This window comes from Scyliorhinus torazame, chromosome 17 (assembly GCF_047496885.1).
Source record: "Scyliorhinus torazame isolate Kashiwa2021f chromosome 17, sScyTor2.1, whole genome shotgun sequence".
NCBI lineage: Eukaryota > Metazoa > Chordata > Chondrichthyes > Carcharhiniformes > Scyliorhinidae > Scyliorhinus > Scyliorhinus torazame.
Window position 1 is genome coordinate 168,431,075 of NC_092723.1, and position 14,991 is coordinate 168,446,065.

Consider the following 14,991-nt stretch of genomic DNA (forward strand, 5'->3'; position numbering starts at 1 on the left):
CCCCCATCACCCCTGGGACACAGTCCTCTACCCTAGTGGCCAAAATCCTGGCCAGCAATTTGGCATCTACATTCAAAAGCGATATCAGCCTGTAGCGGATCTTTCTCCCATTTGAGAATGAGTGAGATCGAGGCCTGTGACATTGTTGGGGGGAGGGTTCCTCTCTCTTTAGCCTCGTTAAAGGTCCTTAGCAGTAGTGGACTCAACAGTTCCGAAAATTTCTTGTAGAATTCTACAGGATAGCCATCCGGCCCCGGGGCCTTGTCCGACTGCATGCTCTCTAGGCCTTTAACAATCTCCTCAAACTCGATCGGGACTCCCAGTCCCTCCATCAGATCCTCTTCCACCTTTGGAAACCTCAATTGGTCCATGAATTGCTTCATCCCTTCCCCTCCCGCCGGGGGTTCTGACTCGTACAGTTTACAATAAAACTCTTTAAAACTTTGTTCACTTCCTCTGGGTCCAAGACAGTGTTCCCTTCCTTATCCCCAACTCCCCATTTTCCCTGGCCGCCTCTCTCCTATGAAGTTGGTGCGCCAGCATTCTACTCGCTTTCTCCCCATACTCATAGACTGCCCCTTTTACCTTCCTCAGCTGTGCTACCACTTTCCCTGTGGTCAGCAGATCAAACTCCGCCTGCAGTCTCCAGCGCTCCTTCAGTAGCCCCGTCTCGGGGGTCTCCGCGTAACTCCTGTCTTCTCTGAGTATCTCCTCTCCTAGCCTCTCTCCGCTCTTTCTTTCTTCTCCCTATGGGATCTGATAGAAATTAACTCCCCTCTGATAACTGCTTTCAGAGCCTCCCAAACCGTAGTCGCTGTTACCTCTCCCGTATCATTTGTTTCCAAGTAGTTTCAGATATTCCTGTTTATCCGGCCGCAAACCTCGTCATCCGCTAGCACTCCCACATCTAGCCTCCAGAGTGGGCACTGCCCTCTCTCTTCACCAAGGCGCAAGTCCACCCAGTGAGGAGCATGGTCAGAGGCTCCAATGGCCGCGTACTCCGTCCCCTCCACCCTTGGGATTAACGCCCTGTTCACAACAAAAACATATATACGAGAATAAACTTTGTGAATGTGGGAGAAAAAAAGAGAACTCCTTTGCCCTCGGCCGAGCGAATCTCCATGGGTCTACGCCCCCACCTGTTCCATGAAACCCCTCAGTTCCTTAGCCTCTCACTTTCCTGACCTGGACTTTGACCAGTCCAATACAGGGTCAATGACTGTTAAAGTCACCCCCCATGATCAAATTATGTGACTCTATAAATCCGGGATTTTACCCAGCATGTGTCTCATGAAATCCACGTCATCCCAGCTCGGGGCGTAGACATTCAAAAAAACCACCAGGGTCCCCTGCAGCTTTCCACTCACCATTAAGTACCTGCCCCCTTTATCAGCCACAATACTCCCCCAAGTCCCGTTTACTGACCAGAATTGCTACCCCTCTGGTCTTTGAATCCAGCCCCGAATGGAGCACCTGGACCACCCACCCCTTTCTCAACCTTGTTTGATCTGTGAGTTTTAAATGAGTCTCCTGTAGCATGGCTACGTCTGCCTTTAACCCCTTTTAGGTGCGAGAACACGCTAGCCCTCTTGACCGGCCCATTCAGACCCCTCACATTCCACGTGATCAGCCTGGACGGGGGGATAGCCCCCCCCCCCCCCCCCCAACCCACTGCCGACTAGCCATCCTCCTTTTTCGGCCAGCCACGAGCCCGCGCCCCCCCGCTTACTCAAGCCCTCCCACTGGAGGCCCCCACCCGACTCCATCTGTTCCCCAAAGTTGGCTCCTCTTCTGTCAGCAAAGCAGCATCCCCCCCCCCCCCGCCCCAGCAGCCCCACAATCCCAATCCCCCACGTCAAGCACCAGCTTAACACTAATTCTCCCCCCATTACGCTTCGGAGTCAGCTGACCCTGGACGATCCCGCCTCTGTCTCCGATCATCCTGTTGTCTCGTTATTCGGGCCCCTCTCTTCCCACGGAAAGCCCAATTTAACTGCCTTTACAGCCCCCAAAGAATTCCCCCCTCCCCCCAGTGAAACAAGAAATGGCTCCAGATGCCTGAAGAGCAGCCCTAAGTTTAGGACCCCTCTTTCCCCCCCCTCTGTGGCTGAGCTCCGCAAAAGCAGAGAGCATGGCCAGAGAAACAGGGAACAAAAAGGGAAACAACAGAACATAGCTCCCTCCAGCCACCTCCCCAGCCCCCTCAAGCATTTAACATTACTCCTGATCTTATGTTAGGACAACATCATGTTACACATCCCCACCAGAGCGTTTCATCAAAGTTTTCCTGTTTAATAAATGTCCACGCCTCTTCCGGTGTATCGAAGTAGTAATGCCGGTCTTGATACGTGACCCAAAGCCTCGCCGGATGCAGCAGCCTGAACTTCACCCCTTTGTTGTGGAGGGCCGGCTTAGCACGGTTGAATTCAGCACGCTTCTTGGCCAGTTTTGCTCCCAGATCGTGGTATATGTGAATTACATTGTTCTCCCATTGCTGCTCCGCTCCTTTTTGGCCCACCGCAAAACATGTTCCTTGTCTGAGAAGCGGTGAAATCGTACCACCATCGCCCTCGGCGGTTCGTTAGTCTTGTGCTTCCTTACAAGGACTCTGCCAAGGTCCAGTTCCAGAGGCCGAGGGAATGCCCCAGTCCCCATCAGAGTCCCCAGCATCGTGGTCACAAATGAACTCCCGCCGACCCCTCCGCACCCTCAGGGAGGCCCAAAATTTGCAGGTTTTGTCTCCTGGACCTGTTTTCAAGGTCACTTGTTTACTAATCTGTGCTCCTAATCAATGATAATGCTTCAGAGTATTTTTAAAGTAAATATTTCCACAGGAAAGTCATGCTTACACAGCTGCTATAAAGGGAACAATCACTTGGTACTGCTCCATTACATTGAAGTTGGGGAGAAAAATTGTTCAGAGTGTCACTTAATTTGGTTCTTTCGAACTGTTTGTGAATTGGGCTAAATAGTGTGAACTGCAAATTGGCAGTCAGAAATATATCTCTTTGCGTTAAGTAATGGTCTGTAGTAAATTGACTTAAGCCAGAATATGTTGTGCTAATGAGCTTGGTTTGCGTGGGTGGATTTGGTTGCATGGACTGATCGCTGTAACATGTAATGGCTGAATAAAGCCAAACCCCTCTTGGTGTGAAATGGTATATTTGCAAAATGTAAGTGCAAGATAAATATCCCTTCCAGACTGAACACGCTGTAGTCAATTGCAGAATAAAATACTCCGTGCCTTTAGCAGTTTTGTCACAGAACAGCGTGTGTCCTGTGCCAGAATAATATTTTTCCCTTCCTCACTCCAGTTGTAATGAGTGAGTTGTAGTGCCAAATTGTGAACAGTGAGCAGTTTTGTGCTGTGGACCATTGACCAGTAGGACATAGAGAGGTGTCAGTTTACTTCACATAACTGAAACATAAGAAGATAAAATATATTTATCCCTTGGGTGTACATTTCACCAGATCTCCGAAATGAAAAATCAATTTGATTATATAACTCTTTGCTTCATTTCCCCTTCCTCACAATGGGCATTTTATCTTTTTTGCTTGGTGAGACATCTATCTACCTTGGAATTTCAAAATACATCATCAACCCAAGGTATTTCTCCAATTTGTATTTGCCAACAGCTTTCATCTCCTAAAGTATTCAAATATTTTATGGCTGAGGAGTTAAAATTAATTTCCTGAAAGTATTTGAATCCTTTTTGATCTCGCTTATCCTAAACATGATTTTCTCGTGAAAATATTAGCTAGATGACTCTACACCCACAACAGTGTGGTTGACTCTTAGCTGCCCTCTGTCTCCCCTGAATAGGGGAGGCGGTGGCATAGTAGTATTGTCGTTGGATTAGTAATCCAAGACCCAGGATAATGATCTGGGAACCCAGGTTCAAATCCCACCGCAGCAGGTGATGGAATTTAAACTCAATAAAATATCTGGAACTAAAAGTCTAATGATGACCATGAAACCATTGCCGATTGTCGTAAAAATCCATGGTTCACTAATGTCCTTTAGGGAAGGAAATCTGTCATCCTTACCTGGTCTGGCCCACATGTGACTCCAGACCCACAGCAATGTGGGTGACTCTTAACTGCCCCCTCTCAAGGGCAATTAGGGATGGGCAATAAATGTTGACACCGCCTGTGACAACCCACTTCCCATGAAGGAATTAAAAACAAACACTCGGCTATGCTCTAGAATCATCACTGTCAAAGTAATTTGGGATGGGCAATAAATGCTAGTCTTGCCATTGACCACATTTGTGAATGAATTTTTAAAAATTGTGTAGTTGTCCTGTACCAGTTTGTCCCTTCCCAGTTGGGCCTCATTCAACAAAATGCTGTTTTTGCACTGATATTGACTATGTAAGAGTGGAAGCTTTCATTAATTCAGTTGGTTGCTGCCTGGAGGTGCCTAACACAATCTCAACATCACTGACAGCAACTCCTTGGTTTCCACATTCTTCTGTGCATGGGTGGACTCCAGAACTTGCTATCTTTTTAATGGTAGAAAATGCTGACTGTTCTGTTGTCATTATCATGCCACTGTAAAATGGGGCCCATTGCATAGGAACTGAAATAAAGTGCAAAGAAAAGGTTGCATCACTCTGTGACATTGGCAAATGACTTGCCTCCTTTTATTTTGTGCAATAACATCCTGAAAACATCAGCAGTGGATGTGATCCCAAATTGTTATGTCTTTCTTTGATGGAGATTAAATAACCATGGAATAGTTTACCAATATAGGGGGCGTCATTCTCCGACCCCCCGCCGGGTCGGAGAATCGCCGGGGGCTGGCGTGAATCCCGCCCCCGCCGGTTGCCGAAGTCTCCGGCACCGGATATTCGGCAGGGGCGGGAATGGCGCCGCGCCGGTTGGCGGGCCCCCCCCCCCCCGCTTGATTCTCCGGCCCGGATGGGCCGAAGTCCCGCCGATAAATTGCCTGTCCCGCCGGCGTGGATTAAACCACCTTTTGAACGGCGGGGCAAGGCACCGTGGGCGGACTCTGGGGGGGGGGGGGGGGGGGGGGGGGCGCGGGGCGATCTGGCCCCGGGGGGTGCCCCCACGGTGGCCTGGCCCGCGATCGGGGCCCACCGATCCGCGGGCGGGCCTGTGCCGTGGGGGCACTCTTTCCCTTCCGCCTCCGCCACGGTCTCCACCATGGCGGAGGCGGAAGAGACTCCCTCCACTGTGCATGCGTGGGAAACTGTCAGCGGCCGCTGACGCTCCCGCGCATGCGCCGCCCGGGGATGTCATTTCCGCGCCAGCTGGCGGGGCAACAAAGGCCGTTTCCGCCAGCTGGCGGGGCGGAAATTCCTCCGGCGCCGGCCTAGCCCCTCGATGTTGGGGCTCGGCCCCCAAAGATGTGGAGCATTCCGCACCTTTGGGGCGGCGCGATGCCTGTCTGATTGGCGCCGTTTTGGGCGCCAGTCGGCAGACATCGCGCCGTTTCGGGAGAATTTCGCCCAGGGTTTCCCATCTCCATTTGCTTTTAATGGACAATATTTACTTGCATTTTATTGATTGTTGGAAATCTTTTCACCTGCATTAAAGATTTTATTCCTTAATTGTTGAAACCTTTTGAACATCTTTTTTGTTTCCATGTATAAGACCATAAGACGTAGGAGCTGAAGCAGGTCATTCAGCCCAATGAATCTGCACTGCTATTGAATTAAGTCATGGCAGATCTGAGATGATCCTCAATTCCAGCTTCCTGCCTTATTCGCATAATCCTTGATTCCCTTACTGATTAAGAATCTGTCCATCTCAATCTTGAACAGACATAATGATCCAGCTCTCTGCGGTAAAGAATCCTATAGATTCACTACCGTCTGGGAGAAGAAATTCTTCCTCGTCTCATCTGAGATTATCAGCTGGATGGTACGAACCATTATTTACTCTTCAAATTCTAGTCCCTATACTCTTGTGCTGAAACTAGTTTTGTTCAGCTTCTGTTGCTTCTACCGCAAGAGGAAACATCCTCCCAGCATCTATGGGTGGAACTGAAAAATAAGAAGGGAGAGATCACCTTGGTAGGACTGTACTACAGGCCCCCAAATAGTCAGCGGGAAATTGAGGAGCAAATATGTAAGGAGATTACAGATAGCTGCAAGAATAATAGGGTGGTAGTAGTAGGGGACTTTAACTTTCCCAACATTGACTGGGACAGTCATAGCATTAGGGGCTTGGATGGAGGGAAATTTGTTGAGTGTATTCAGGAGGAATTTCTCATTCAGTATGTGGATGGACCGACTAGAGAGGGGGCAAAACTTGACCTCGTCTTGGGAAATAAGGAAGGGCAAGTGATAGAAGTGCTAGTGAGGGATCACTTTGGGACAAGTGACCATAATTCCATTAGTTTTAAGATAGCTATGGAGAATGATAGGTCTGGCCCAAGAGTTAAAATTCTTAATTGGGGCAAGGCCAATTTTGATGGTATCAGACAGGAACTTGCAGAGGTAGATTGGGGGAGACTATTGGCAGACAAAGGGACGGCTGGTAAATGGGAGGCTTTTAAAAATGTGTTAACCAGGGTGCAGGGTAAGCACATTCCCTTTAGAGTGAAGGGCAAGGCTGGTAGAAGTAGGGAACCCTGGATGACTCGAGATATTGAGACTCTGGTCAAAAAGAAGAAGGAGGCATATGACGTACATAAGCAACTGGGATCAAGTAGATCCCTTGAAGAGTATAGAGATTGTCGAAATAGAGTTAAGAGGGAAATCAGGAGGGCAAAAAGGGGACATGAAATTGCTTTGGCAAATAATGCAAGGGAGAATCCAAAGAGATTCTACAGATACATAAAGGGGAAAAGAGTAACTAGGGACAGAGTAGGGCCTCTTAAGGATCAACAAGGGCATTTATGTGCAGAGCCACAAGAGTTGGGTGAGATCCTGAATGAATATTTCTCATCGGTATTCACGGTGGAGAAAGGCATGGATGTTAGGAAACTAAGGGAAATAAATAGTGATGTCTTGAGAAGTGTGCATATTACAGAGGAGGAGGTGCTGGAAGTCTTAAAGCGCATCAAGGTAGATAAATCCCCGGGACCTGATGAAATGTATCCCAGGATGTTGTGGGAGGCTAGGGAGGAAATTGCGGGTCCCCTAACCGAGATATTTGAATCATCGGCAGCCACAGGTGAGGTGCCTGAAGATTGGAGAGTGGCGAATGTTGTGCCCTTGTTTAAGAAGGGCAGCAGGGAAAAGCCTGGGAACTACAGACCGGTGAGCCTAACGTCTGTAGTAGGTAAGTTGCTAGAAGGTATTCTGAGAGACAGGATCTACAAGCATTTAGAGAGGCAAGGACTGATTCGGGGCAGTCAGCATGGCTTTGTGCGTGGAAAATCATGTCTCACAAATTTGATTGAGTTTTTTGAGGGAGTGACCAAGAAGGTAGATGAGGGTAGTGCAGTAGACGTTGTCTACATGGACTTTAGCAAAGCCTTTGACAAGGTACCGCATGGTAGGTTGTTGCAGAAGGTTAAAGCTCACGGGATCCAGGGTGAGGTTGCCAATTGGATTCAAAATTGGCTGGACGACAGAAGGCAGAGGGTGGTTGTAGAGGGTTGTTTTTCAAACTGGAGGCCTGTGACCAGTGGTGTGCCTCAGGGATCGGTGCTGGGTCCACTGTTATTTGTGATTTATATTAATGATTTGGATGAGAATTTAGGAGGCATGGTTAGTAAGTTTGCAGATGACACCAAGATTGGTGGCATAGTGGATAGTGAAGAAGGTTATCTAGGATTGCAACGGGATCTTGATCAATTAGGCCAGTGGGCCGACGAGTGGCAGATGGAGTTTAATTTAGATAAATGTGAGGTGATGCATTTTGGCAGATCGAATCAGGCCAGGACCTACTCAGTTAATGGTATGGCGTTGGGGAGAGTTATAGAACAAAGAGATCTAGGAGTACAGGTTCATAGCTCCTTGAAGGTGGAGTCGCAGGTGGACAGGGTGGTGAAGAAGGCATTCGGCATGCTTGGTTTCATTGGTCAGAACATTGAATATAGGAGTTGGGACGTCTTGTTGAAGTTGTACAAGACATTGGTACGGCCACACTTGGAATACTGTGTGCAGTTCTGGTCACCCTATTATAGAAAGGATATTATTAAACTAGAAAGAGTGCAAAAAAGATTTACTAGGATGTTGCCGGGACTTGATGGTTTGAGTTATAAGGAGAGGCTGGATAGACTGGGACTTTTTTCCCTGGAGCGTAGGAGGCTTAGGGGTGATCTTATAGAGGTCTATAAAATAATGAGGGGCATAGATAAGGTAGATAGTCAACATCTTTTCCCAAAGGTAGGGGAGTCTAAAACTAGAGGGCATAGGTTTAAGGTGAGAGGGGAGAGATTCAGAAGGGCCCAGAGGGGCAATTTCTTCACTCAGAGGGTAGTGAGTGTCTGGAATGGGCTGCCAGAGGTGGTAGTAGAAGCGGGTACAATTGTGTCTTTCAAAAAGCATTTAGATGGTTACATGGGTAAGATGGGTATAGAGGGTTATGGGCCAAGTGCGGGCAACTGGGACTAGCTTAATGGTAAAAAACTGGGCGGCATGGACTGGTTGGGCCGAAGGGCCTGTTTCCATGCTGTAAACTTCTATGATTCTATGATTCTATCCTGTCGAGTCCCTGCGAATACTAAATGTTTCAATAAGGTCGCCTCTCATTCTTCTGAACTCCATGAAGTACAGGCCCATAACTTCACAATTTATTACATTATATTCCATATATTCCATCTGCCAAGTTTTTGCCCACTTACCTAATCTGTCTATATTCCTCTGAAGACACTTTGTGTCACCTCACCACTTGCCTTCCAACTATTTTTGTGCTATCTGAAAACTTGGCAATAGTGCATTCACTTCACTTGTCCAAGCCGTTAATATATATTGTGAATAATTATGGCCCCAGCTTGCATCCCTGTGGCACTCCACTGGTTACAGGTTGCAATCCTGAAAATGCCCCTCTTATCCCAACTCTGTCTTCTATCAGTTAGCCAATCCTCTATCCATGTTAATATACTACCCCCAACACCATGGGTTCTTATCTTTAAGTAGTCTTTTGTGTGGTACCTTTTATTAAAGGCTTTTTAGAAATTGTTTATTACATCAACTAGTTCCTCTTTATCTACCCAGCTTGTTACCCCCAAAAAGAATTCTAATAAATTTGTCAGGCACGATTTCCCCTTCATGAGGCCACACTCGCTTTTCTTGATTATATTATGTATTTCTAAATGATCTGCTATTACATCCTTTGTAATGGACTCTTAACTTCTGTGATTGGGGAAATGTTAAGCTAACTGGCCTAACGTTACTTGTTATTTGCTCCCCCCTTTTTTGAACAAAGGCATTATATTGGTCCAATCCTCTGGGACTTTTCCAGAATTTAAGGATTCTTGAAAGATTACTATCACTGCATCGACTATCTCTGTAGCTACTTCCTTTAATATCCTGGAATACAACGCATCAGGTCCAAGGAACTTATGGCCTTCAGCCCCCTTAGTTTCCCAGTATATTTTCCGTATTGTATTTATTCCCTCCCCACCTCCCTTCTGCACCTTGATTATTTAATATTTAGGAATGTTATTAGTGTCTTCCACCATGAAGGCTGACTTAAAGTGTTTGTTTAACTCCTGCCATTTCCTGGATCCCCATTATTATTTCCCCAGTCTCATTCTCTACGCTCACTGGCCTCTCGCTTCCGTTTTATGTTTTTAAAGAAGCTCTTGCTGTCTGTTTTTATCTTTCTTGCTAGTTTATCTTCTCCCTCTTAATTTTATGGTTATCTTTTGTTGGTTTTAAAACTTTCCCAATCCTCTGGCTTACCATTGGTATTTGCCAGATTATGTTTTTTTTCTTTAAGTTTAATGCTGTCCTTCACTTCCTTGGCTAACCATGGTTGATTTAATCCCCTTTCTTCCTCACTGGGATATATTTTTGTTGTGAGCCTTGAACTAATTTCAGAACGGTCTGCCATTGCTGATCAACTCCTTTCCTAGCCTGCTCCAGCCAGCTCTGCCCTCATTCTTTTGTGGTTCCTTTACCTTTATTTAAGTGTAGTGCAGTTGTTTCTGATCCAAGTCTCTCAAATCGAATGCTAAATCCTACCCATGTTATGGTCATTGCTTCCTAGTGGATAATTTACTCCTTACTCGGAGATTGTTTATTAAATAGCTTGACCCCTTGTTGGATCCACAACATATTGTTCTAGGAAACTACTGAATACACACTCTGAATTTGTCCTCATGGCTACCTCTGTCAATTTGATTTTCTCAAGCTACATGAAGATTAAGTCACCCATGATTAAAGTACTGCCTTTTTTTTTTACATGCCTTTATTATCTCCTGATTTATTCTCCGTCCTACAGTATAGCTACTGTTTTGAGGGCCTATAGACTACTCCCACCAGCATCATATTCCCCATGTTATTTCTTACCTCCACCCATATTTGTAACATTTGTACTGTGTTTATGATGTTGCATTAGCTGTTTGGATTGAGCTGTAGAAGAATAGGGATTGGGATTAGCAATGTGAAATTAGTTTGAACTCCATTTTAATGTTACTTAACTTTTGGTGATTTTCTGTTCTTTCTGATAGAAACAAGAGTACAGATTCAGGAGTCTGTCAGAGGAAAGGATGTATTTATTATTCAGACTGTTTCAAAGTAAGTACTGTGGTGAAATGTAACTTGATCTACTGTGCATTTTATTCATTAAGCAGTGAACATGAGCTTGTACAATTTGCATCTGGGAGTGAGGCATAGTTTGAAAATTAAGCTTGAATTCCTATCTTCTGTGATATCTTTGATTGTTTGTAACTTCAGTGTACAACTCTGATGAAGGATCACTTAAGTAACTTTTTCTTCTCCAGGTAGTGCACATACATTTTAAAGGTACGAACTCTGAGCTGCATCAAAATACCAAATTTAGAATAGAAACGCAGGGCAAAATCAGTCTATAAAGCATCTATCTTGATTCCAGTGATCTGGGTTAATGGGTTATTTTTCATGAGTATTTGTCATGCTATTGTACATCTGTTCTGACTATTCAGGAAGCCAGTCTCGACCACAGTTCCGGTGTAAGTTGAAACCCATGATCGTTTCGAAGAAGTGTTACTTTGTTTCACAAGCCTCTTAAATAAATAAAAGTGCAAGCAACAGTGCCTTTTTTTTTCGTGATCTTGTTCAACTTGCCTGACTGCGCGAAAACTAATGTGTGTGCACAGGTGCTGCATAATGCTGGATTGCCAAAACGTTGTTGACAAACTTTTTAAATGAAACTAACTTGAGCAGGCTTAAGTTGGGGGTCGGGATTTGCTGGCAGCTCACTGGTGGTGGGATTTGATTTGATTTATTTTATTGTCACGTGTACTGAGGTACAGTGTAAAGTATTGTTCTGTGTACCGTCCAGGCAGAATGCGCCATACATGAATATATAGAACATACTATAAATACACAATGCAAATACGTAAACATAAGACATCGGATGCAGCATACGGAATATAGTGCTCCAACTGTAAAGAATAAGCATAGAAAGATCAGTTCAGTCTATAAGAGGTCCATTCAGGAGGGTTTCTCTGGTCCCACCAGCAACGCACCCCCACCCATTAGTTCTCTGGTGGCATGGCTTCAATGGGAATTCTCATTGACAGTGGCAGGAGCAGGGAATCCAGCCGCCAGTGAACGGAGTGCCACCTCCCGCCACTGACAAACACGCAGCTGGGAGGCCAGAGAATCCTACCCAGGATGTCTACATTTTCCATTTTTCAGCTTTAGTGACCACGAGAAGAACAGTGTTATAGTGAATAGCTAGTAGCTATCTTGCTGAATCTTCAGGTTTGACCAGATCATTGAAGCCTAGTCATAAGTCACCTTGCATGGTAGAGTTTCTTGGAATGAGGTGAGAGGCAGGTGTAAGGTTTAACTCGTTCTTCCTTTGCCTAAGGAGTGGTGACGATAACCTGCAAATAGACCTTCTATTGCTCTTGATTGAGGATAGCTTTTTAAGAGCGAAAATGAGGTGGAGAGTAGGGGAATTAAATTAACATACATGTCATTAATATGAGTATGTAAATATTTTTAAAATTATAACTTGCTTTTCCTTGTACAACAGGGATGTCAATACCAACATTATGGAACTCCTTATCATGATCTATGCCTCTAAGACCTCGTGTGCCAAGAATATCATTGGTGTAATCCCTTACTTTCCATACAGCAAGCAATGTAAGATGAGGAAAAGAGGTTCTATTGTGTCCAAGCTTCTGGCATCCATGATGTGCCAAGCTGGTAAGTTCTCTGCTCATGGGAGCTGTACACTGTTTTAGAGAACATACTTTTTCTTTAGTTAAAAAAAGTACTTTAATTTGTGTAGCCTTTGAGACATTCAAGTTTATAGCCAGTGAATTATTTCTGAAGTGTGTTCATTGTCTTGTAGGCAAGTGCAACAGCAAACACCACAAATGGCACTGATTGAATGACCAGTTAATCTGTTTATGATGATGACAAAGTGATCAATGTTGTCCATGGGAGCTCTTGCATTCAGTTGAGGGCTGATAATTTCTTTGTCTGAAAGACAACACCTCCATCAATGTAGTACTCTCTGTGCTGCACTGATGTGTTAATATAGGTTATGTGCTCAAATCCTAGAGTGGGGACTGAATGTCTGATCTTCTGGTTTGCTGAGCGAGCCAACACTGAGTCAAGACTCTATTCAGGTATGGTATAGAGAGACCGTAAAATATATATCCTGGCATATTTGTGGCTAGGGCATTGAAACAGTCTGAATATTCTAAATTTACATTCAGGCTTTTCTTTGAGCCTTTTGGAGAATAGACAACTATCCATGCCACCCCATATCCTCTTGGGTGGATGTCTGCGAATAGGAAAGATGTTCTTGTTCAGTTCACTATAGGGAGGAATTCTAATGGTATTTTCATCCAACTGAGTGAGCTATGAGCTGGGAAGTAATGGTGGTCACAAGCCATAAAAGTATATATTTATGTATGCCATCTTTCCTCATCGCTGAGTTTTCTATTTAGTTAATTTACAAATTTAAAAAGTGGGGGTTTTGATATTTTTGAACATTGCCCACATACTATAAAGTATTGCAGGGGAGATCCACAGAGCGTAGTTAAAATTTGGTGCCGCAAACTAAGTGGTGCCACTAAATGACCCTCTTTTGGACTGACCTCATTAACACTACACACTGTATGCTTCATCCGATGCCAGTGCTTATGTAGTTACATGTTGTGTTGCCCTATTATGTATTTTCTTTTATTCCCTTTTCTTCTTAATGATCTGTTGAGCTGCTCGCAGAAAAATACTTTTCACTGTACCTCGATACACGTGACAATAATCCAATCCAAACTTTGTTGAAGTTCAAGATCCTTGCATTGTTTTAAAAAAACACTATTGCCTGAAAAAAAATGAAAGGTTATGGAAAAAGTGAGCAGAGATTTTGATTAGACCAAGTGAATGGTGGAGAAAACACTGGTGCAGATTTGATGGGCTAAATGAATCTGCTCTTTCAAATCTCTCCTTGTTTGTCCATCTGGTTAAGCATTGGATGTGTTGAGATGCTACTCACTATCAGTAGTCTTATTTAGTTGTTAATGCTACTATATCCAGAACAGCAGGCCTGGAAATTTAATGTATAGAATCATAGAAATCATAGAATCCCTACAGTGCAGAAGGAGGCCATTCAGCCCATTGATTCTGTACCGGCCCCTGCTCCGATTGAGCACCTACCTAGGCCCAATCCCCCTTCCCCAGCCAACCTTTGTAATTAGCATGGATGCTCAAAAATGCTTTTAACATGAAAATGGCACCTATAAAAGCAAAATAGTGCAGATGCTAGAAATCCTGAAATGAAAATAAAAAGCTAGAAATACTCAGCAGATCAGGCAGCATCTGTGGAGGGAAACTGAGTTAATATTTTGGTTGGTGACCCTTCATCAGAACCTGAATTAAAATTTGAGTCTTATTGTCATAAGTAGGCTTACATTAACACTGCAATGAAGTTACTGTGAAAAGCCCCTCGTCGCCACACTCCGGTGCCTGTTTGGGTACACGGAGGGAGAATTCAGAATGTCCAATTCACTCTTCCTGCAATAATGTTGAGTACAATGGAAATCTGTGTAATCAGGTTGCAATAGGCAGAAAATAAGCTGAAGCTAATTCTGCAGTGTTTTGCTTTTCACCAGGTTTTGCACCTGTAACGTATTTCAAAAATAAATTTGAACAGTTTGTTTGCAATTTTGAAGGATTTAGTCAGTTAGAATTTCGGACACATGCTGAGATACTTTGGAAATGTTTTAATACCGAATTGACTGATCCAGTATTTCGTACAAATCTCTTGTGTTGGTGAAGGTTTTGAGAAAAATGTAGACCCTTTTGCAGTTTTGGGATTAAGCACAATTTGGTTTACCGGGCAATAAAACTTTATTACTGCATTATCAAGTGACAGCAGATAGAGATAAGTGTGTTGTGAATCTATTGAATTCAATAACAGACTAAGATGAAGCTTATTCTACATGACTTCACATAACCTTACTGACTCATTATTGCCTCTATATAAAGTAATCACATTAAAAAATCTTCAAACCTTCATGTTATCATGGGCATTTTTGGCACCATTGTTTTTTCGGCACAAAAATGCATCATGGAGATTTCTTTCTCGCAGATTTATCTTGTTCCCAGTATTTGAGTATTTTGAATATGAAGACTGAGGTGGGGAAGGTTGCACTTCAGAAACTAAAATTATTTTTGAAAGAGTAACGGTGTCCCGTCATTTTGGGGCAGCACGGTAGCACAGTGGTTAGCACAGTTGCTTCACAGCTCCAGGGTCCCTGGTTCGATTCCCGGCTTGGGTCACTGTGCGGGGTCTGCAGGTTCTCCCCGTGTTGGAGTGGGTTTCCTCCGGGTGCTCCAGTTTCCTCCCACAGTCCAAAGATGTGCAGGTTAGGTGGATCGGTCATGCTAAATTGTCCCTTAA

At 44.5% G+C, this 14,991-nt stretch overlaps 1 protein-coding gene across 6 annotated transcripts in view; it reads left to right on the forward strand.

Moving 5' to 3' along the window:
* The window catches only part of prpsap2 (phosphoribosyl pyrophosphate synthetase-associated protein 2), a 57,906-nt gene that overhangs the window by 26,362 nt on the left and 16,553 nt on the right, over window positions 1-14,991 (forward strand). For all 6 annotated transcript variants that reach the window (XM_072481614.1, XM_072481616.1, XM_072481615.1 and 3 more), the window contains 2 exons: window positions 10,598-10,664; window positions 12,112-12,284. In XM_072481614.1, the coding sequence (XP_072337715.1) occupies window positions 10,598-10,664; window positions 12,112-12,284 (240 nt within the window). The remainder of the gene's footprint in view (window positions 1-10,597; window positions 10,665-12,111; window positions 12,285-14,991) is intronic.